General features: G+C 37.5%; 1 protein-coding gene and 1 long non-coding RNA gene across 4 annotated transcripts in view; one reads left to right on the plus strand and one right to left on the minus strand.

Annotated features, from left to right (window-relative positions):
* LOC138160090 (uncharacterized) overlaps positions 1–23568 on the plus strand; it is an 811791-nt gene that overhangs the window by 577108 nt on the left and 211115 nt on the right. The gene's annotated exons all lie outside the window — the stretch shown is intronic.
* The window catches only part of CPQ (carboxypeptidase Q), a 545251-nt gene that overhangs the window by 463089 nt on the left and 58594 nt on the right, over positions 1–23568 (minus strand). Inside the window, 1 exon segment of the mRNA XM_069086586.1 lies at positions 68–275. Coding sequence (XP_068942687.1) covers positions 68–275 — 208 coding nt within the window.

Genomic DNA, 23568 nt, shown 5'->3' on the forward strand with positions numbered 1-23568 from the left:
GATGTGTATCATTCTTCGAGTCTATGATTTACTGCAGAGAAGATTCAAATAAACAACAGAGATTTACCTATAGATAGAAAGAGAACCAACAGATCTGATGAGGGAGGCCACCGCCCCCACTTTTGCTGCTTCTACTGCCCCGCGGACTCTGTACTGCACACTCTCTGGATAACCTTTGTAGGCTTGGTTATAAACGACGATCTTCCCTCTTGCTTCAGAGGCCCTTCTGTGCAGCTCATCAAAAGAGGACACCACCAGGACTTCAGCTGTAACTCCTAGAAAGAAAAATCATAGGGACGTGACATGACTTCCTGGGATCATTTAGTTTGGCACACAGAAGACCATAACTTTGATATTCATCATCATGAATAACAATGATAACATGAATGAATAACGTGATAACAAACATCAATGAACCACATATCCTAAAGGAAATCCGACCTTGTGAGCATCAACCTGAGTCTTTGTGGGATCAAACCCATGAATAGAATAAGGCTCTTATTCAAAAGACACAGACTAGGTAAAAGGGGAGGGAGGGGGAGGAAGTATAAATTGCACTGCATATTAAGAATATATATATATATACATATATATTTAATAGGCACACATTTGGGAACATGATCAATATGGGGATTTGTTTTTGCTTGACTATATATATGTATGTATGTATGTGTATATATATATATATATATATATATATATATATATATATATCTGTTACAAGAGTTTTGTTTTTTCCTTTTTTTCCCCATTGGGAAGATGAGGGGAGATTCTTTTTAGTTGGAAAAAAAAGATTTTTTTTTAAATCAAGTGATAAAATCTAGGAACCTTGGGGAATTAGATTGTTATTGTTGTTGTTACTGTTCAGTTCTTTTAGTCGTGCCCAACTCTTCATGACTCCATTTGGGGTTTTCTTGGAAAAGATACTGGAGTGGTTTGCCATTTTCATCTATGGTTCATTTTACAGATGAAGAAACTGAAGCAAACAGGGTTAAGTGACTTGTCCAGGGTCATATAGCTAAGTGTCTGAGGTCAGATATGAATTTCACAAACATGAGTCTTTCTGACTCCTGGCTGACTCACTATTCACTATACCACCTGCCTGACCTAGGAGGTTAGAATGGTGGGGAGCATTTGAACAAAAACCCACAGCAGCAAAAAAAGAAGTAACCAGAACATACTATTGATCATCAGGATAGAAAGAGAAAATAGATGAGGAACTTTTGACACATATCACAAGCACAGAGTAACAACACAATAGTGATAGGGACCTTCAAATATTCAAACATCTAAAGGAACTCTCTATTGACTTGCCTTACTAATAATTTTATCTTTCAAAGGGTAAAGGATTGGGGATCTAATTCTCTTTAGTGAGGAACCAATACCTAGGAGGAAAAAAAAAATGGAACCCTGGGGGAAACAACTATTCCTTCTTCGAATTTGATGTAGAACAGGTGAAAAAAAACTGAACATAGCCCAACATGAGCCCTAAGGTGGGGGACAGAAGATTTCAAAAAGGACAGGTCAGATACTATAGAATAAAATTCAACAGGAGAAGTCCACTCAGGAAAAAATTCTCAATAATGAAATTCAGAAGACACTAAAACAAACACTTATGAGGAAGAGGAAAAAGGGGGAATTGTATAACAATAATAAGGTGGATATACAAGGAACACACTAGTCAATTTAGTTGTTTTTTTTTTTTTTACTGTATAGAAGGGAAGCGAGAATGGATAACAGGATTTATGAAAAGGCATGGCAAGGAATGTCAACCATGTTAAAAATCAGAAGGAACAGGAACTGACTAGCAAGGAAAGCTTGCCATCAAAAAAGATATTTTTAGCTTTACTGGTGTAACACCAACTCTGGGTTATTTCTTCCAACTCCTACTCACACTGGGTATCAGGGTCCCTAGAAAATAGCTAATCCCCTTAGGGTTGTAGAGGTTAATACCAAGAATTTGAGGTGATTCTTTAATCTCATGAACTCCCTATTTGTGTACTCCCAATTGATTACCAGCAATTCAGGTTTAATTTGCTTTTAGAAAAGAATATTTACTATTGTGGTATAGTAAAAACAGTTGGTACCAAGAGTTCTCCCAAAAACCTGAGACCCACTATCCCACAGATATATAGAGTGGATGGCAAAAAGGACTCAATAAAGACAGAACATGTAGCAAAGAAGTAACTCATAGCTCCCGCTTAGATGGAAGTCTTTTTCTCCCTTTCTGGGAACCTCCTACTTCCCCTTAGTTCAGGAGTTCTTACCCACAGATCTGTGAAATTGATTTTTAAAAATATTTTGATAGCTGTATTCCAATATATTTGGTTTCCTTTGTAATTCTATGTATTTTATCACATACATTTAAAGATATTCTTCTGAGAAGGGTCCACAGTTTTGCCAAAGGCCCATGACACAAAAGGTTAAGGACTTCTGCCTTAGGCAGAACTCCAAGAGTCAGCATCCACAAAGGGCTTTGTGCTACCAGTTCATTCACTTTTAGCTTGTCCTCAGAGAAGAGAACAGAGAACTTCTCAAGAAGTTCCTGATAACACTGCCATTCACCACTGCTGTTACAGGGACAACTGTCCCTTACCAACAAGAAGTCATTCCAGTCTCTGAAGTTCACAAGAACCTCCATCCTTTGTTCCAAGAATGGAAGAGGAAGGAAACTGTCTTCCCCATCTCTTTGCTGCCCTCTGCTTATCCGTACAAGGGTGTGGCTCCTATACCTTAACTCCCTTTTCTTGCTCCACCCCCTTCTCTTATATACAGCAGTGCATAGGTGATTCTTTTAACTAATCCCAACTTATTTTCTGTGTGTCCTCATCTGATTTTATCCAGTAGTTCTTCCCAAAATGATTAAAGGCACGTTCTGACCTTTGATTCATTGATTCAACAGAAAAATCTGGGTTTTTTCATACCTGGTTTACACCTTTGATTAACAGATTCTATAATTCAAGCAAAGAGGCATTCTCAACTAACAAAATTATCAGGGTGTCAAGCATCTTGTTAGTTATGAGAGGGCTGAAAGTTGTAAGACACCCTATTTGCCCCAGGGAGCAAAGGAGGATCATGGCTTGGGATGGAAGGGCTGATGATAAATGACAAGAGAGAGAAGGCAGAACTGCTCAATGATTATTTTGCTCCATTCTCTCCACTTTGAAGAATAATCTTTGATGCAGAAAATTCAAAACAAAAATAGCTGATAAGGAATTAATACCTGAGACAAGCAGAAAAAGCACCTAGCAGCCCTTGTGGAATTCAGGTGAACTAGCCCAGCTGAATACACCCAAAGACAATGAAAAAACTAGCAGCTATGACTGCAAAGTCACCAAAAGATCACAGAGAACAGAAGCAGGACAAGCAGACTGTTGTTTTTATTGTTCTTAATTCAGTCATTTTCAGCCATGTCCAACTCTTCATGACCCCTTTTGGGGTTTTCTTGGCAAAGATACTGTGATGTGGTTTGCCATTTCCTTCTCCAGTTCATTTGACAGATAAGGAAACTGAGGCAAACTTGGTCAAGTGACTTGTCTAGGATCATTCAGCTAGAAAGTGTCTGAGGCCAGATTTGAACTCAGGAAAATGGGTCTTTCTGACTCTGGTCCAGGCACACTACCTACTGTACCATGCCTTCCCACTACCAGACTGAGGAAGCACTGGTATCTTAATTTTTGAGAAAATGAAGAGTTTATTCATTCTAGGCTAATGTACTTGATTTCAATTCCTATTTAAAATTTTTAGAATAAAGGAATAGGGATATTTAGTGAATATTGAGAAAAGGAGGTATTGATCACAAGGAGCCAGGTTGGCTTCATCAAAAACAGAAAAAAAATGTTCAACAAAAACATTTTCCCTTTTTTGGACAAAGTTACCAGACTGGTAAATCAGGACAGTAAGCAGAGACACAATTTATCAAGATTTGAGCTCAGTATATGACAGAATCTCTCACAATATATTTGTAAAAATGATATAGAGACATGAACTAGAATCAGTGGTATCAAACTGTCAGCCATATAATTGACTTAGAAAATCACAAATTAACACTATACATGTTGTGTTGTATTTTTTGTTCTTAACATACCCCAATTACAATGTAATCTGTTTGGGGCTACACCAGTTTCTGGGTCAGGGAATTTGATACGTCTGAACTAGATGACAAGACCAGTGAACTTTTAACTGTGTGAATGACTCCAGCAAAATAGAGGTTGAAAGAATCCACCAATCACCTCCTGAAAAAGATCCCAAAAAGAAAACTCCTAGGAATATTATAGCCAGGTTCCAGAATTCCCAGATTAAGGAGAGAATATTACAAGCAGCCAGGAAGAAACAATTTGAATATTGTGGAAACACAATCAGGATAACCCAGGATCTGGCAGCTTCTACGCTGAGGGATCAAAAGGCTTGGAATATGACATTCCGGAGGTCTAAGGAGTTGGGATTAAAACCAAGAGTCACCTACCCAGCAAAATTGAGTATCATGTTTCAGGGGAATATATGGTCATTCAATGGAATAGAGGACTTTCAAGCATTCTTGCTGAAAGAACCAGAGTTGAATAGAAAAGTTGACACTCAGATACAAGAAGCATGAGAAGGTAAACAAGGAAAATAAATCATAAGGAACTTATCAAAGTTGAACTATTAACATTCCTACATGGAAAAACAATAATTGTAACTTGTGAAACTTTTCTCAGTAGTTGAAGGGAATAGAAAAAAAATTATATATATGAGGGTATATGGGCATATGAATACATATGTGAATGTGTGTATATATGTTTAGAGGTATACATAGATAGAGGACACAGGACCAATTTAACAGGAAGGGATGATACTTAAAAGGTGAAATCAAGAGGTGAGAGAGGAATATAATGAGAGGAGATGGGGAGAGACAGAATGGGGTAAATTATCTCATATAGAAGAGGCAAGGGAGAAAGGTTACAATGGAGGGGAAGAATAGGAAGGCAAAAGGGAATGGGTCAACCTTGTTCCCATTGAATTTGGCTTGAGGAGGGAATGAAATACACACTAAATAGGGTATCTCACCCTCCAGGAGAGTAGGGGGGGAAGGGAGTGAGCGGGGAGGGGGGGGATGATGGAAGGGAGGGCAGGCTGCGGGGGAGGGAAGTTGGAAGCACCCACTTTTGAAAAGGGACGGGATCAAAGTAGAGAATAGAACAAGTGGGAGGTGGGATAGGAGGGAGGGAAATATAATCAGTCTTTTACAATGTATCTACTATGTTATTGTTTTGTATTAGCCACACATGTACAGCCTATATTGAACTGCTTATCTTCCCAGTAGGGGTGGGTTACAAGGGAGGAAGGGAATGAATCTGGAATTCAATGTTTTAAAATCAAATATTCATATATATATATGAATATATATATAAATTCATGAATATTTATATATATATGGGCAGATTGGAGGAGGGGATATCCTGTGGGACTGCTATTTTGGGGCGGTGGGTAGGGGAAAAACGGGGAGAAAATTTGTAATTCAAAATCTGGAGGAAATGAAAGATGTAAATCAGAAGCTAATACAACATTTGAAATTTTTTTTTTTAAAGGGGAAGCAAAAACCTACTATTTCTAAAACTATATGAAATATGCACAAAGAGTACATAGGTAATGAAAATGAAAAAAGAAATCATTATGACTGATGGGAGTGGAGGGGTCAACAAGGGCTTTGTAGACAAGACAGTATTTAAACAGCACTTTTAAAATGGATAGGAATCAAAATAGGAAGGCAGGAAGGAAAGATTTTCCAAGTATTGGTAACAGTGAGCAAGTGTATACACTGGTGATTACATGGTATGATCCAGGGTTGTGGTCATTCAGTTGGTCAGTCATTTTCAACTTCATGACCCCATTGACCATAATGCACCAATATAGTCCAAGGGTTTGCTTGGCAAAGATACTATACTGGTTTGCCATTTCCTTCTCCAGTGGATTAAAGGAAATGGAGATCAACTGACTTTCCCAAGGTCACACAGCTAATAAATATCTGAAGTTTGATTTGAACTCAGGTCTTCCTGACTCCAGGCCCAGGGTGCTATCTACAAGCCTCCTCCATTGTCCAGGTTCCAAGAGTAATTTATGTGGATAGAACACAAAGTGTGTATCCTCTAATAACAGAAGATAAAGCTGAAAAGATATGTTTACGCCAAACTGTGGATGGTCTTAAGGGCCTGACAAAGGCATTTAACTTTAGATCACATATGCATCAAGCAAATTGGGTCAAGAAGATCAGATTTTGCAAGCCATCTCCCATGCTTATAATGGTTTCTTTGAGTCATTTGCCAGCTAGTCCTAAATCATAAATGTTAGAGAGAATAGGGTGGGAATAAGGAAAATAGAGTTGAAAAGTCACACATTTAAAAGAATGACGGCAATTATTTACAAAGGGAAAAAAATTTTTTTTTCAGTTTCCTTTGGGATTCATGAAACACATATTTATCTTATCTTGGACATATTTTGATGTGTTGCTAAACAACCCACATTGACATCACATAAAGGGATTGACAAAGTTTGGGAACAATGCTCTTGGAAACCAATGCATCTCATAAATCCAGCTATTAACAAATGGTTAATGTAACCACTCCCAAAGGCCACAAAGGAGTCAGCTTGTTTTCTTTCCTCCTTTGTACAAAATCTCTCAGGGAATGTGGAAGCTTCTCATGCTTCTCACTTTACAATACATGTTCCTTGTTCACTACCAAACACATCACTATTCTTCAAATAAAAAATATTTTGAAGATATTGTCTGAGTGTCCTATAATACTGAAGCTCTGTTTAAGCAAACAGAAAGCATTCTGCCATCTTCCCTCCTGACCAATTTTTACTGAATTGGGAACTATATTTAAGACTTTCCAAAAAGTCATTCACAAGAATGCAAAAAGACCAAAGATCCAATTTAGTCAAGTAGTAACAGAGACAAATGAAGAATGTTCCAACATTAAAGGCCAGCTACTATGGCAAGAGACAAATATGGATATAAAAGAAAGTCACAGTTGGCTGATTTTTTTTTTTATTTGTGGCTCTTAGGTAAACTGTGTAGTACTGAAATATGTCAGTAAAAAACTGAAAGTTGTAACAAATGTTTGGCCAGCTTGCTTAATCTCATAAGCTAAGGAACTGGGTTTTGATGAAAGTTTAACAGCTGCCATAAAAAAGACAAATATCTTAAATATTACTTGGAAAATCCTTTTAAAATGAATTGCAGAACAATAATGTAAGTACAGCGAGTAATAAAATGAAACTAAACATTATTTAACTCTTAATGACTGAAGCTGGCCCTGGCAAAAAGGTGAATAAATGCAAGAACAATGACTCCTGAGTCATATGACCTGAGATCAAATTACACTTTGGATAATGACAAACTATGTGATACTGGCCAAGTCACAACTCCCCTGTGCGTTAGCTTGTTACTCTCCAATAGGAGGGACTGGAATCAATAGCCTCTGGTCATCCTTCCAGTTTCAGATCAATGATCCTATAACTAATGTCCTTTCATTAAAAAGATAATGGACTATGATTGTGGAATATTGCAAGTGCTGTCAGGCATCATCATCACCATTATCATCATCATCATCATCATAGCACTTATATAGAATGTTAAAGTTTACAAAGCATTTTACCAAATACTTCATTTAATCCACACAACAATCTTTGAAAGGAGCTGCTTTTATTATTGCTATTTACATATAAGGAAATCGAGTCAGACAATGACTTGCCCAGGGGCACAGAGCTAATAAGTGTAGGAGGCTGGATTTGAACTCTTAGATTCTACCTTCAGGGACAGACTCTATCCACTGTGCCACCCAGCTGCTTAATAGATGAAGAAAGTGAGGGAAAAGATTCCAGGTACAGAGAACAATGAGACATTTGCCTCTTTGACTCTGGGCAATATGCTTCTATTATTAAAACAGGCTTAAAATTGCTTAGTTTTTTTGGCTGTTATGACATACTACTGATGCATTATTATAATTATCAATTATTTATTATTTTATTATTATATTATTATTAAATTGTAACAATAATGATAAAAATAATAGCTAGCGTTTATATAGAGATTTAAGTCTTCCTAATTCCAGGGCCAATGCTCTACCCACTATGCAACATGATCACTGACTTGGCTGGTTTTGCTTAACTGTGTGTGTGTGTGTGTGTGTGTGTGTGTGTGTCTAATCTTTATTATGAAGCAAAGCTTGCAGGCTAGAGTATATTTTATGGAGAGGGCATATTTTGAAATGAATGTGATATAAAAACAAAAAGCACAAAAAAAATCTTTCCATAAATGAAACACAAATATTCAAGAATGCTCGATTTCAAGATAGGCACCAATCTACTGAAACCTTGGGGCCTGGTCCCTTTCTCTCCTTTTCTCTCTATTCTATCTACAGAGATAAAATGCTGAATGGATGATTTTTGAATTTCAATAACTGGCTACAGATCCACAAGCATATCTTTAAGAAAAATTAAGAGTTTAACTTATCTCAAAATGTCAGCAGGCAAATACTGACCCAGAAGAACAAAGAAAAAGGAAAGGAAATCCATCTACTAGTTTTTTAATATTAATCTAAAGTAGAAACCGTGGGAAAATTGGAACTCACTGCCTTTATCTGGGCAGATATTGAGATTCATAACTTTCTGGAATCAGAAGAACTACCTTGTAATTTAACTGAAGTTATTGTTGGCATATTAAAAGAAATATGCTGATAAATCACAGCTGTTTCTAATGAACAACAGCTTTGACCATCCACCCAAAGAATGCCCTAGTGAGAAGATAACTTTGGTGTCTGGACTAGGGCCCTGGAAATGGAGCCAAATACCTGGAAAATTTCATAGTCCACTGTGAAATTAAAGTCATATTAAGGCAGCACTCTACTATGTTCAATATTTAAATGGATTCCTACAACCAACAAGAGAGTCATCGAGTCTGGCATAAATGAATATTTACCAGACACCAAAATTGATGATAATTTAGCTAGATTAGAAATGTCCAGGTGTACAAGCCGATAACAAGAGACTCCAAGGAGACCAAACTCTTTTACTGTCCTGAGATTTTGTTGTATCAAGCACTGCTAGGAGAAAAAAAAAAAAGTGAGCCATGGGAAAGGTATTGGGAGACATTTTTATTAAAGAGAAATGTTCCCTTTCAGCACTAGGGAAACACCTCCCCTGTCCAAAACAAAACTCAAGGGCAACCTGACCTATCCAGAATATTGCCAAGAACAAGCAGTAAGGGGGAAAAGGGGCCAATGAGAAACCAAGATGGATGTTACAAAACCTGCTAAGCAAAAATCCTTCTACAGGACACAGCCACAGAATCAAGAAGTCAAAAGTCAGGGATCATCAGCTCCAATCATAGCTCTACAGGAATCTCCTTTAAAACATGCCCCAAAGGTATTCTGTGACACTTGTCTTGAATATCTAGAGCAAGAGGGAGCTCACAATATTAATAGTATATTAATATAACTCCTAAGGTCACTCATTCCCCTTTGGGATTCTAATTGTTGGAAAGTCTCTCCTTATCTCAAGTCAAAAATCAGATTTTTGGAAACTCCAACCCTAGTTCTGCCCTCTAGAGACACACAGAAGAAAATCTAATTCCTCTTCTATGTGAGATTTCTTTTAAGTATTTGATTATCTATGCCCCCCAAGTCTTGGCTAAGTGTGATCTGTTCCTTACCCAATCTTCCTACGGGATGGCCTCCAGTCCCCTGGTTGCCCTCCTCCAGATACTCTCCAACTTATTCATGTCCTTCCTAAAATTCAGCACCTACAACTGAATTCAGGATGCTGTATGACTTGTACTGATAGTACAATAGGATTATCATCTTCCTAGTTCTGAATACAATGCTTCCTCATGCAGTGGAAGGACACATCATTTTTTTTTTTGGTTGTTGTACCAAGTATTGGTTCATACTGAACTTGCCATCCATTAAAACATCCTGACCATTTTTCTCCCAGGAACAGTTATCTAGCCAGGCCTTACCCATCCTTAATTTATGGGGATGACTTTTTTTTAATCCCAAATGGAGAATTTAGGATTTATCCCTATTAAAATATTCAGTACAACCCACTGGAACTTTTGTCCTCTTGACTCTGTAATTCAATTTGTTAGCTATCCTCCCCTGGCTTCATGCCATCTACAAACTGATTCACGGGTTAATTGAAGCCTTCATTCATAACATCGATAAAAATGTTGAACAGAACAGAACTAAGGGCAGCTCTCTGGCATTCCAATAGGAACCTACCTCCAAAATGACATAAACCTGTTAATCGCTGCTCTTTTGGTTCTGTTATCTGGCCTTTTCAAAATCCATATGACTATAGTATAATCTTGCCCATAAGAGCAGAAAGAAAGACCAGTCAAATGTTTTCTGAAGTTCAGGTAGGTTTCCTGATGAATTTCCCAGTATAGCAATGTTTAAAAAGGAAAGGAGGTTAATCTGGTATGATCTGTTTTTGATAAAGCCATACTGGCTTGTAACCACTGCTTCCTTTTCTAAAATTACAAACAGCCATCTCTTTAATAAAACTTTCTAAATTTTTTTCCAGAAATGCAACCAAACCATACCAGTCTAGTATTTATAGGCACCACCCTTTTCTTCTTCTTTTTTTTAAACTGGTATATTTTCCCTTCTCTAGTTCTACATCAAATCTGTCTCTCCAAATCTAAGCTAGTTGATGTCCAAGCAACTACTCTTACAACTATTATAACTTCCCTCTCTCAATTATTTGAAATCCTCTCTTCCAAAATCCAAGGAGCATTTCAAACTATGCACAGCTTAGCTTCCTTCTCTATCATAAATTTTAAGAAAAAGTGCTCACTTTTCTGAAAGATAATCATAATTTTTACCTCAGAAAGTAATTTTTCCTTGCTGGTAAGATTTGTAGCCCAAATACCAGTTCTCCTAATTACTTCTTCTACCATTTGAAGAATGAAATTATTAAAGCAGGTCAAAAATTGAGTAGTTGCTTGTAGCTGAGAAAAAAAAAAAAGATGAGGCTCAGGGGTGGAGAACCTGCAGCCTCAAGGTCACATGTAGGCCTTTAGGTCCTCAAGTTCAGCTCTTTGAATCCAAATTTCACAGATCACTCACAAGACATTCATATTTCTGTGAAATTTGGATTCAGTCCAGTTCAGCTTGTTCATTACACACTCTTTGTGCATTTATGTCTAGAAGATTATCTGAGACCACTGGGGCTTCACTTCCAGCCCTTTTCTTGGATATTGTCTCCTGTCAATTACTCTCCTCATATTCTTCTTCTTGTGATATATCTATTCCATAACTTCTGATTAGCAGATTATTCATGGGCAATTATTCCTACCAATGCCATTTTCAACATAAAGCCCTTGACAAAAATTCATAATACGTCATGAAATATTTCAACCAACTCTCAATAAGTGCTCTTTAAAAGTATACCATGCCTATATTTTAAGCCATCATGAAGAAATTCAAATGCCATTCTCAGACACTGTTTTCTTAACCAGATGTCTGTGTCCTGTTGTTTCATCCAGTCTCCCTGGAGCTTCTCAGAATTTTGGTCCTTTCTATTGGCCATTCTAGGAAATTTAGTAATCTGGTTTCCAATAATAATAGTGCCTCACTAATGTCTAGAACTTGATAGTTTAAAAAGTGCTTTCACATATATGATCACACCTAATTCTCATATAACAACCCTCTGAGGGAAGTATGATAGAAAACTTTGTTTTCTACCAATAACCTGAATTCTCCTTTCTACTCTCCTTGCATATTCTTATACAAAACTCCCAGCAGCTCAAAGTCAGAGACAAAATTCACAGGGAATCCTACTCCCTAATCACTTAGAAAACAAACAAAAAACAAACCAATACTTTAAGGAACTAATATACTTTCCTGAACCAGGAAAAAAAAAATTAAGCTCCCACACATACACCCTAGTGAAAGAAAAGTCCTATTATCTGGTTTACTATTTCCATTTTTAAGATGACCAGAATGAGCAAAGAAAAGCTTTTCTATCCATGCATATTACTCAAAGTCAGCTTCAATTATCATTTACTTTCCATTAGACTCCACAAGATTTCTCTCATAAATCAGGGGACCATTATCACATCAGGCCCCAATCTATTAATGGAGATGATAGGAGGGGTACTTCCTCTTAAAAACAATAGTAATCAGGACCCTCTGTGAGTAACGAAAAAGACAAAGATGATTAATCCTGAAAAGAAACTTGAATTAGAGTTAAGACAGTCAGGATATGAAACACTATCTTAAGCCACAGCAAAATGAGTATTAAAATCTCAAGGTTTCTTCCCCCCCTCCACATTATAGGTTCATAGTCCACAAAAATCAAACAATCTCATAATTGGAAAGGACCTCAGGGGACCAAGCAGGGAGAGGAACGGGTAATAGAAGATTTGACCAGAACAGTCATTGGAGCCTTGTGCCCAATGATCTTCAAGTAGAACAAGGGGTGTCCAACTATCTCCCTTCAAGAGCCCACCCTCTGATATGGAACATTCAGGGGCTTCTAAACCTTCGCTTCTCCTCCTAGTCTGGGAGGAATAGAAAAGGAGGCATAAAGGAATAAGAATTTATTAAGCACCTATTATGTGCTAAGCACTTTACAAATATTATATTATTTGATCCTCATAACAATCTTGAGAGATAGATACTAGCAAGACACCTAGGCCTTCGTCATCTTCACACAATGGCAGTGTGCTGCCAATGTCAAGAGTCATAGGTTTTTTAGAGTGAGCTCACATTCTTGCCCAGGTATGCCTGATTGGAAGAGGCAGCAGATAGAACTCTGTGTACTGAAGTCAGGAAGATCCGAGTTCAAATCCAGCCTCAGAAACTCCCCCAAACAGACATCCCCAAAACAGAAAATTTATTAAGTTAACTGAGACAGCAGAAAGAATATTGGCTTTGGAGTCAGAGAACCTCATCTCAACTACATGGGTGATCTTGGGAAAGTCACTTAAACTCTTTGTTTCCTCGTCTGTAAAATAAAGGATTTGGACCAGTGACCATTCAAGCTCTAGATCTATAATCCTAGGTCCTCAACACCATGTTATCTACAAGAGGTCATCCTACCTTTGCTTGAAGACTTTCTGAGGTTAGCCCCTTCTACTTTTTTTTTTTTGCACTTTCATTCAGTTGTCTTCAGCCATGTCTGACCCTTTGTGCCTCCAATTAGGGTTTTCTTGGCAAAGATCCCAGAGTGGTTTGCCATTTCCTTCTCCACCTCATTTTATAGATGAGGAAACTGAAGCAAACAGGGTTAAGTGACTTGCCTATGGTCACATATTGTCTGAGGCTGGATTTTAACTCAGATTTTCCTGACTCCAGGCTGGCATTCTACCCACTGTACCACCTAGTTCTCCCCCCATCCCATTCTACTTTTAGATAACCTTAATTGTCAAAATTTTCCTTATATGAAGTCTGAATTGTCCTCTTTTTAACTTCCACACTGTCTGGGTTCTGCCCTCCATAGCCAAGAACAAGTTTAACCCCTCTTCCACAGGACAACCTGAAAATAGCTATCATTCTCCATAAATCTTCCTTTCTGCCCTCTAGGCAACCCCAGATGATGTGGCATGATTCTGAGGCATGTAGCCATCATGACTGTCCTTCCTTTGGATGCTCTGCAGTTTATTAATATCCTTCATAAAGACAGCATCCAGACTTGAGTAGTCCAGATACAGTCCAATGTAGAGTTACAGAATACCCATACCAGAAGGGACCTCAGGGATGATTGACTTTGAGAGAATGGTACATTGGAAAGAACACTGGATATGGAAGCAGGGCACCTGAGTTCCAATTCAGACTCTGCAGCTTACAACCTCAGTTAACCTTGGGCAAGTCATTTAACCAGTCTGGGTCTCATTTGTTCACCTGTAAAAAATTAGGAGTTGAACTACATCAGGAATAGTTCTTTTTTGTGGATTCCTTTGACAGTTTGGTAAAGCCCTCCTTCTCAAAATGTCTTTTTTTCTGGAGAAGGGAAGGCAAGGCTATTGGGATTAAGTGATTTGCCCAAGGTCACACAACTAGTAAATGCCAAGTATCTGAGGCCAGAATTGAACTCAGGTGCTCCTGAGTCCAGGGCTAGTGTTCTACTCACTGCACCACCTAGCTGTCCCTATTTTTTTTTATTCAAAATTAAAGAAAATGTTAAACTTCAGTTAGAGGTCAGTGAATATGAAGATGTAACTTTCTTCCCCTTCCAAGTTCCAAGTTCCCCTGAGATCTATTCAGGTGCAGCTGGGTGGCAGAGTGGATAGAGTGTCAGGCCTGGAGTCAGGAAGACTCATCCACTTGGGTTTAAATATGGCCTCAAACACTTACTAGTTGTGTGACGCTGGGGCAAGTCATTTAACCCTGTTTGCCTTAGTTTCTTCATCTGTAAAATGAGCTGGAGAAGGAAATGGCAAACCACTCTGGTATCTTTGCTAAATAAAAAAACAAAAACAAAAACCCTAAGTGGGGCCACAATGAGTTGGAAACAACTGAAACAATTCAACAACAACATGGCATAAATTATAATTAAAATAATACATGATAAATGCAATTAGAGAGGTACAAGACAAAATCATACCAGGAGTTCTAGTTAGGTAAATTATGTTACTGACTAGAATATCAGAGAAACTTTCATGGAAAAGGTAACATTTGAAGTAAGTTTTAAAAAATAGCTAGGAATTCAATAATAAATAGATAGGTTGATGGGGAAGCTAGGTGGTGCAGTGAATAGAGTACCGGCCTTGGAGTCAAGAAGACCTGAGTTCAAATCTGGCCTCAGACACTTAACACTTACTAGCCTTGTGACCTTGGGCAAATCACTTAATCCCAATTGCCCTGCCTTCCCCCCTCCAAAAAAAAAAAGCAAAATAAATAAATAGGTGGAAAGGTAGACAGATAGATAAAAACTAATATTTATGCATTATTTTAAATTTTACCAAGTGCTTTACAAATATTCCATTTTATCATCATGATAACCCTCAGATTTAGGTGCTATTATTATCCTCATTTTAAGATGACAGAGGTTAAGTGACTTGCCTAGGAATACATAGCTAGTTAAATGTATGAGGTTGGCTTTGAACTAAGGTATTTCTGACTCTAAGTTCAGCAATCTATGTACTGGGCCATCTAACTGCTCCTGATAAGCTACTAAAAAGCTGTATATATGACAAATTAGAAATAGCAAACAGAGGGAAGTACTAGCATTAAGGAAGATTGGGGAAGGCAGGATTTTAGCTGGGACATGAAGGAATATACAGGGAAACCAAGGGTAAGGAGCTAAGGAAAGAGAAAATTCTAATTTGTATGAGGCAGCTGGTAAAAATGCCCAGAGTTGGGAAATGGGAGTATCTTGTGCAAGGAACAGAAAGAAGACCAGCTGCCTCTAAGTTATAGAGTATATGGGGATGAATAAGTTTCAGGAAGACTATAAAGGCAGGAGGGAAAGAATCAAGGACAGAGAAACCACCATACTTGAACTTTAACACCACAGTCCCTGGGCTGTTTATAAAGGAGCTAGAAATGACATTAAAGAAAATAAAGAAAAAAAACTGGATCAAGTATAGATAGAGAAGATCTCAACTGGATGTGAGCTCATTGACTGATTGTTATATGAGATATTTGAAGGAAAACAACAAAGGTGGGGAGGAAACAAAACCTTCGACCTTGTGAATACAGAAAAAAGGTGACTAAAAAATACCAGTACCTACCACTCAACACCCTCCCATCTATAAAAAATCTTTACTAGCATCATCTATACATGAGTTGAAGACATCCTTGATGAGCAGAGAGTAGGCATATTTTTACAAGTGATATTTAAAAATGGATCACACCTTTACTATCTCAAAATTAGCTGAAAGATGTAGACACCAATGGTGCTTCTTGTTGACTGATTTCAAAAGAGCATTTGTTTGTACAGAAGGAAACAAGACTTACAGGCTCTTTTACAGCAATGTTTCTCCCATCCATATACCAAGATCATCCAGGATTCCTTGGAAGATGTAACAAAGGAAGTAAATCTGATCAATTATCCTTTTATTAGGTCATATGAGGAATAAGATAAGGCATAGGACAAGGAGACTCAGGCTCAGCAAAAGTATTTACTCCTGTGATAGAGGAGACCCACAAAAGGATCCAGGTCAAGAAGGGATTCCTTATGGAGAGTAAGGCCTTCTATATGATCCTATTTGAGGATGACATTGTGGGGATTGCATCAGGCCTCAGGATACTGCAGAGTATCTTTAAAAAGATATGTTGAGGTGGGTAGGGTAGGTGGTTCATAGAATAGAGCATTGGCCCTGGAGTCAGGAGGACCTGTGTGCAAATCCGGCCTCAGACACTTAACCCTGACTAGCCATGTGACTTTGGGCAAGTCACTTAACCCCAAGTTCCCTGCCTTCCCCCTTCAAAAAAAAAAAAAAAAGATATGTTATAACTCAAAGGAGTTTGGCCTGTCTATCCACACAGGAAAGGTCAAGTAGATGAAGAATATCTATTGCCCAGTTTGTGATGTATATTTAGATGGACACTCTATAGTTTATCCAACAGGATCTCATATAGAACAGATACCTCAGAAGGATAATGAGCTGGGTCCAGAGTGGAACAGAGAAGATCAGGCAGGAAAGCTTCTATTGATCTTTTAGTGACCCCGACCTTCCCAGCACAACAAAGGTCCATCTTCTCAATACAAACATTTTCCTGGTATCACTATATGGAAGTGAGAGATGGAGTATCATTTCCTCCAAAGAACCCAAAATGAGTATGATACAGAAGGTAATGGAGAGGTGCATGGTAGGTATGAGCAGGCTGCGACATCCATAACCAAGGAAAAACTCCAAAGAAGAACAGGTCTAAGGACACAACCAAGAAATTGTATGACAGAAGAGAAAATGGGCTGGTCACATGGCAAGAGCAAAGGAGGACTAGTGGACAGCCGGCCTGCTCTACCAGTATCCTGGTGATGTCAGGAGCAGGTGACAAAGGCCTCTAGCACCAGGGGGGCCCCCACTCACAAACTTTTGGGTGAATATGAATAAGGTTCACATAGGATGGGTAGCCATGAATGAGTTGCAATCTTCATCACTGAAGGGACTCCCAACCTGATGAGATTACAGATACATTTGAGTATTTGAAGGATTATTTAGACAATTGTTCTAGCCAGTTGAGAAATGTTGGAGCTCCAGCTCTCTTACCCTTATTAGCTATTACTTCTTGCAAATTTATAAGATTTTTTTTAAGAAACAAAACAAAACCCAACCACTTTCTCCTTCCTTTAATCACTATTACTATTCCTGAGTAGGAACAATAAATATTATTATATATTTTGTTCTTATATGTTTGTAATATTATATACACACATGTGTTTAAATATATGTACGTATGTTTGTATGCATGTATATACGTGTGTGTGGGTGTGGGTGTGTGTAGCCAGTAAATACCTGCTATTTTAGATTTTGGTTTGATTTGGATTGTGGTAACACACACATATATACATATGTATATATAAACAGAAAGATGGGTACCCCAAAAAAAGCCTAATTAAAAGAGAAATGCACTTATAAAATCTAATGAAGGATGATGGACAATTATTAACACTGCTGTTTCAGAAAATTAGTGAAGAGTAACATTATACTTGGCAAGACATTTTGTCTTATATATATGTATATATATATATACACACACACATATAAATATATATGTACACATACACAGAAATATATCTATAGTTACATGTAGATATTTATGTATTTGTTTTATTTATATATATATATATTTTTTTAATATGTGTATACATATAGAGACAGAGACCAAGAAAGACAGAGAAAGAGCTATAGAAATAGAGACAGAAAGAGAGTGGCATGGCTAGAAATAAGTTCATCTGAAAAGGTGGTAAGGGTTTTGGTAAACTAAAAATTCAGTCTGAGGGAAGAATGGGCCAGGGCAGCATAAAAAGCTAATAGAATCACAGGCCATACTTAGAAAGCCACATCTTCCAGGACAAAGGAGGTGACAGAGCAGCTATACTTCGCACTGATCAGACCTCACTTGGAGAATATGTTTGCTTCTGAGCATCACATTTTAAGAAGGGAATTGATATGCTAGAGAGAACCCAGAAGGGAGTCTTCTGCCTGAGAATTCCTTCTTAGGTGATGTGATATTGCAAAAAATTAAGTTGATCTTCCTTAAAAAAGCCATACACTCAACTGCACATATCACCACTCATTAAACACATTTGCTGAACACCTACTATGTGCTGTGTATGAAGGAAAACAAGGATGACTATCTTTAAGATATTCAAAGAAGCTGAGAATGTAGTCTCTGCTTTCAAAGAACTAATAGGTAAGGTAAGATACATACACAGACGGCTGGAATAGGAGGCAGAATGTGGCAAACAACACACAAATAAATCAAACAAAATGTTACAGGAGGTTGGGTTTTCTGCCCACCATTTTATGCCAGTTTCTCAAGGTTCCTGGTTAATAAGTGAATAGGTATATTTTACCTTTTCAGTTAAAACCAAATTTCTGGACAAAGGGAAAACAAATAAGCATGGATTTCAGTTCAACAAATTCAGGACTTGCGGATCAAAGGCCACAGTGATTCCTCAGTAAATCAAGAGCCTACTGAAATCGGGTAATACCAACATCTTATAACTAAGCACTTAATCAGTCATAGCCCAGTGGCCTCTAAAGGTTAATACAGCTGCCAGAGTTGCCCAATTAACTCAAGCACTGGAATAAACTGACTTTATGAGTTTGGGGAAACAAACAGGGAACCTCGATTTCATTTCGGGATGTTTTCTGGAAACAGAATCCTCACTCAAGTAGTTGTGTATATGAGTTGAGGGAGAAGTCAAAGACAATGTGACCTAAAGGAGAATGCCAACAGTACTCAAGAGGGTGACAATGCCTACAAACAAACAGCAAGTCGGACAGTGAACCCAGAAGAGGCTCCTAGAGAGACTGAACACATCCAGTTTGGACGAGGGAAAGCCTTACAACACATAGCCACTTAATAAAAGTTTTATGAATGAAGGGAGTGCCTTAGAGGGCTGGGAATAATAGGACAAACTGTCAATGTTCAAAGGACAAGAAGAAGGTAAAAGCATAAAAACATAAGTGTGCCTAGAGGCAAACGACACAAGTTTAGCTTGGGGCAGAGTAGCAACTTAATTTTAAATTTAGAGTCAGGTCATTTCACAATCTCTCATTTCAAAGAGTCAGAGTGAAACAGTAGAGAGTCAGCAAGTCTCATAATCAGGAAGGCATGGATTCAAGTTCCATTGCTGATGGATACTGATTGTGAGTAACCTCTCAGTGCCCCAAGGGACTCTCTAAAAGTGGCAAAACAGTTCTAGAATTTGCTTGGTGGAGGGAACCTCCTCTCTGGGAGTTCCCCACACCAAAAAAAAAAATCACAGGAATAACCTTTAAAAATTCATTTCAATGGGGCGGCCAGGTAGCACAGCGAGTAAGAGCACCGGCTCCAGTGTTGAGAAGACCTGCAGATCGAATCCGGGGCTCAGACACTTAGCACCCACCCAGAAACACCTGGCCGTGTAACCTTGAGCAAGTTACTTAACCCCAATTGCTTAGGGGCGGCCAGGTGGCTCAGCGAGTAAGAGTACCAGCTCCAGTGTTGGGATGACCTGGATCAAATCTGGGCTCTGATACTACTCAGCACCACACCCAGAAATAACTGGCCGTGTAACCTTGAGCAAGTTATTTAACCCCAATTGCTTATAAATAAAAAAATAAAAATAAAAAAATTCATTTCAAGAAATATTTTTTATTTATAGTGCTAAGTACTGTGTTCAGGTACAGCAGATACAAACACAAAAATAATCCTAGGGTTATAAGAGATTTTAACCTAAAAGGGACCAGAGAGTCAATTTAATCCAAAGGTAAGGCTTTACAGATGAGAAAACTGAGGCTAGAGAAGTTTAAGTGGCTTGAGGATAGTCACATTACCTCAGAGGGAAAGTAGAGTAGCAGTAATAAAGAAAAACTAAGATGAAGCAGTCTTAAGACAACTTGAGAAAACCCCAAGAAAGATGGAACCTCCCGGGGCTGAAAGAAGTGCAGACACCTCTAGACCAACTCTGGAATCAACAAACAAGAAGCCCTGGGAGGAGCTGGGGTTGGGAGGCAGCCTCAGCCTGGGAAAGGTCAGTCTGAAGGTCTAATGACTGAGGAGAAGCCTAAAGAACCTTCCAATGTTGAGGGACACCAAGCACAACTGTGCTGACCAGAGCATCCTGGGCTGCATCTGCCACAGAGAAGGAGTTAGCAAATATCGGGTGAGTGCAATAGCAGAGGGACTGGGACCCTTCTGACTGTGGGCACTTGCAGGAGAGCAGAGTCCCTGATTTCAGTTCCAGGACAGAGAGAACAGCTGTAGTTTGCAGCCACCAGAGGGACCGTAGGGAGCAAGATCATTTGGACATAGGACAGCAAGACTGTGGGCCCTAGCCATGACTTAGGAGTGGAAAGGAGAGCTCAAGGTTGAGCCCTAGGACACACCTCAGAAAATAACAACATGAATAACCTGAGGCATGGGACATCACTACCTCAGGACTAGAATTTGATTACAGCAATGGCTGCTAAAAATTAAATAAACAAAGAAACAAATAAGTAGATAAAAATGAGTAAGCAAAGGAGAAAAAACCCAACTATACATGGCTATTATAGGGATAGAGAAGATCTTGGTTCATATTCAGAAGAAGATAATGGAGCTAAAACAGTCACTCCTTTTTCAGTGAAAAACATCAAACAGATCCAAGCATAAAAGAGCTTTTGGAAGAACTCAAAAAGGACTTTAAAAACCAAGTAGAAGAGGTCAAGGGGGAAAAAAATAAGAGCAATCCAAGGATATCAACTTGAAATAAAGAATTAAAAACTTAAGGATGAAAATAATTCCTTGAAAACAAGAATTGCACAAAAGGAAGCTAGTAACATTTTAAGACATCAAAAAATAATAAACCAAAATCAAAAGACTGGGGGAAAAAAAGAGAATGTGAAACATCTCATCAGAAAAAAACTGATCTAGAGAACATATTGAGGAGAAATAACATAAGAATAGTCAGACTACCTGAAAATTGTGATTTAAAAAAGTAACCTTCATACAATATTACAAAAAATTATCAAGGAAAATTGCCTTGAAATTTTAGAATAAAAAGACAAAGCAAAAATAGGAAAAAAAATTCACTGATCTCCACCTAAAAAAGATCCTAGGGGGAAAACTTACAAGATTATCATAGCCAAGTTTCAAAGCTCCTGAGTTAAGGAGAAAATGTTGGAAACAACAAGGGAAAAAAATTAATATCATGGAGCTACAATAAGGATTACACAAGACCTAGAAGCTATTACATTGAAGGAGCTGGGGGTCACATGACCAAGGATAACATACCCAGCAAAGTTAAGTGCAATCCTGAATGAAAAAAAGGACATTTAATGAACTGAAAGACCTCCAGGTATCTGTGACAAAAGCAGCAGAACTTAAGGGAAAATTTGACATAAAACATCCAAGAGAAATATAAGATAAACATTAAAGACCAATCACAAGGGACTAAATAAAGTCAAATTGTTTACTTCTTATATGTGTAAATGTTATCATTACTTTTATGACTGTCATCATTATTAGGATAGTTTAAAGAAAGACAGGCTGAGCTGAGTATGATGGGGTGATTCTAAAAAAGATAAAACTGTGTAGGGAGAGATAAAAAGGAGTAATTATCTCATATAAATGAGGCATAAAAAAGAAAAATATATACAGAAGAAGTTACTAGGGGGAGGGTAGATACTGTTAGAACACTATTCTCATCAGGAATGAGCTAAAGAGGGAAAAACATATATATATAGAAGAGTATAAAAGTCTTCTAAATTCAGAAAGAAACAAGAGGGCAAGGGCATAGGGTTGGAGTAGAGGATAAAGAAGGGACCCTTGGAGAGGTGGGTAGGTTAAGGAATAGGAGGGCAAGGTAGCCGGCAGAAGTAAAGCAGAGGAATGAGGGATAGAAATTGCATAAGAAGGAGAGTGAGGAAAAATAGAAAGGAGGAAAATATACAAGTAAGTATAGCTTAGAATGTGAATGGGATGAATTCATCCATAAAATAAAAATTGATAGCAGATTAAAAATTTGAATTCAACAATATGTTGCTTTCAGGAAATGCTATAAAAATAAGAGATACACACAAAGATAAAATAAAGGTCCCGGGTAGAAATTATTATGTAAAAAAAAGTAGGGGTAATAATCATGATCTCAGACAAAGTTAAAGCTAAAATATATTTAAAAGAAAAAAATAGGGAAATCACACTATGTGTCAGCAATATTAATCAATATTTTTAGACCATTTAAAATAACCAAATGGTATCAGATACTTGAGAGTATACCTGCCAAAACAGACACAAGAACTATATGAACATAAACATAAAACATTTCATGCAAATAAAGTCAGATATAAATAACTGAAGTAATATTTATTGTTCATGGGTAGGTAAAGCCAACATTTTAAAAAATGATAGTTTTTAAGTCAATCCCAAAAGACTCATCATGGAGAGAAATGTGTGCATCCAGAGAAAGAACTAGAAAGAACTGAGTTTATATCCAGATGGAAGCAAAATACCTGATCTTTTTCCTTTTCTTATTTGGTTTTATGTCCTATTTACCATTTTTCATTCCATCTGATACAATCTGTCTTTATAACCTGACTAATGTATAATGCAAAAGTATTTACAGATCCTATACTTGACTGTATGCCGCCATGGGGGGAGGGAGAGGGAGGGAGACAAAATAATGAAACTCAAGGAATTATGGAATTGAATCTTGTAAACTAAAAGTAAACAAACACAAATTAATAAATGTTTTATTACTTTAAAAAATGATAGTTTTACCTAACATTTATTTAAAGTCATCTCAAATTACTAAAAATTATCTTATTGATAATAACAAAGTTCATTTAGTTAGAAATTTCAAAGAAATTAGGGGGAAATGATGTAAAGGATGTAGATGCAGCTGTATCAGACTTTAAACTATATTATAAGGTGAGAGCATTGTTGAAGTGTAAAATTGATAATTTTGATTACTTTAAATTAAAATTTTCTTGTATAAATAAAACCTATGCAGCCAAGTATAGAAGGAATGCAAAGAATTGAGGGAAACTTTCATAGATAGTCTCTCAGATAGGATGTGTTTGGTTGGAATATTGCTATAGAGTAGGCAATAATGAGCTGGTTGATTTAGAAAAACATGGAAAGACCTGGATTTATGAAAGAAGATGCTCCACCTTCAGAGAAACAGATGACAAGTGGAAATAAGCATAGTAATACATATATGTATAGGAGTGTATATGTGTATGTATGTATATGTATATAGATACCTATATATGTATAGAGGTGTGTGTATATATACATATATGTGCATGCGTGTATGTATATGTTTACTTGCAACCTTTGGAAGGGAGAATAAACTAAAAAGTACATAGCTGAGAACCTACAAGGAAGCAAAAAAAAAAATCTGGGTAGCTCTGAAAACAATGTGTAGTATTTATTATATAGGTTT

This window comes from Petaurus breviceps, unplaced genomic scaffold (genome assembly GCF_028583685.1).
Source record: "Petaurus breviceps papuanus isolate PSGF00001 unplaced genomic scaffold, PetGlider_PUasm1.0 179, whole genome shotgun sequence".
In the NCBI taxonomy this organism is placed as follows: domain Eukaryota; kingdom Metazoa; phylum Chordata; class Mammalia; order Diprotodontia; family Petauridae; genus Petaurus; species Petaurus breviceps.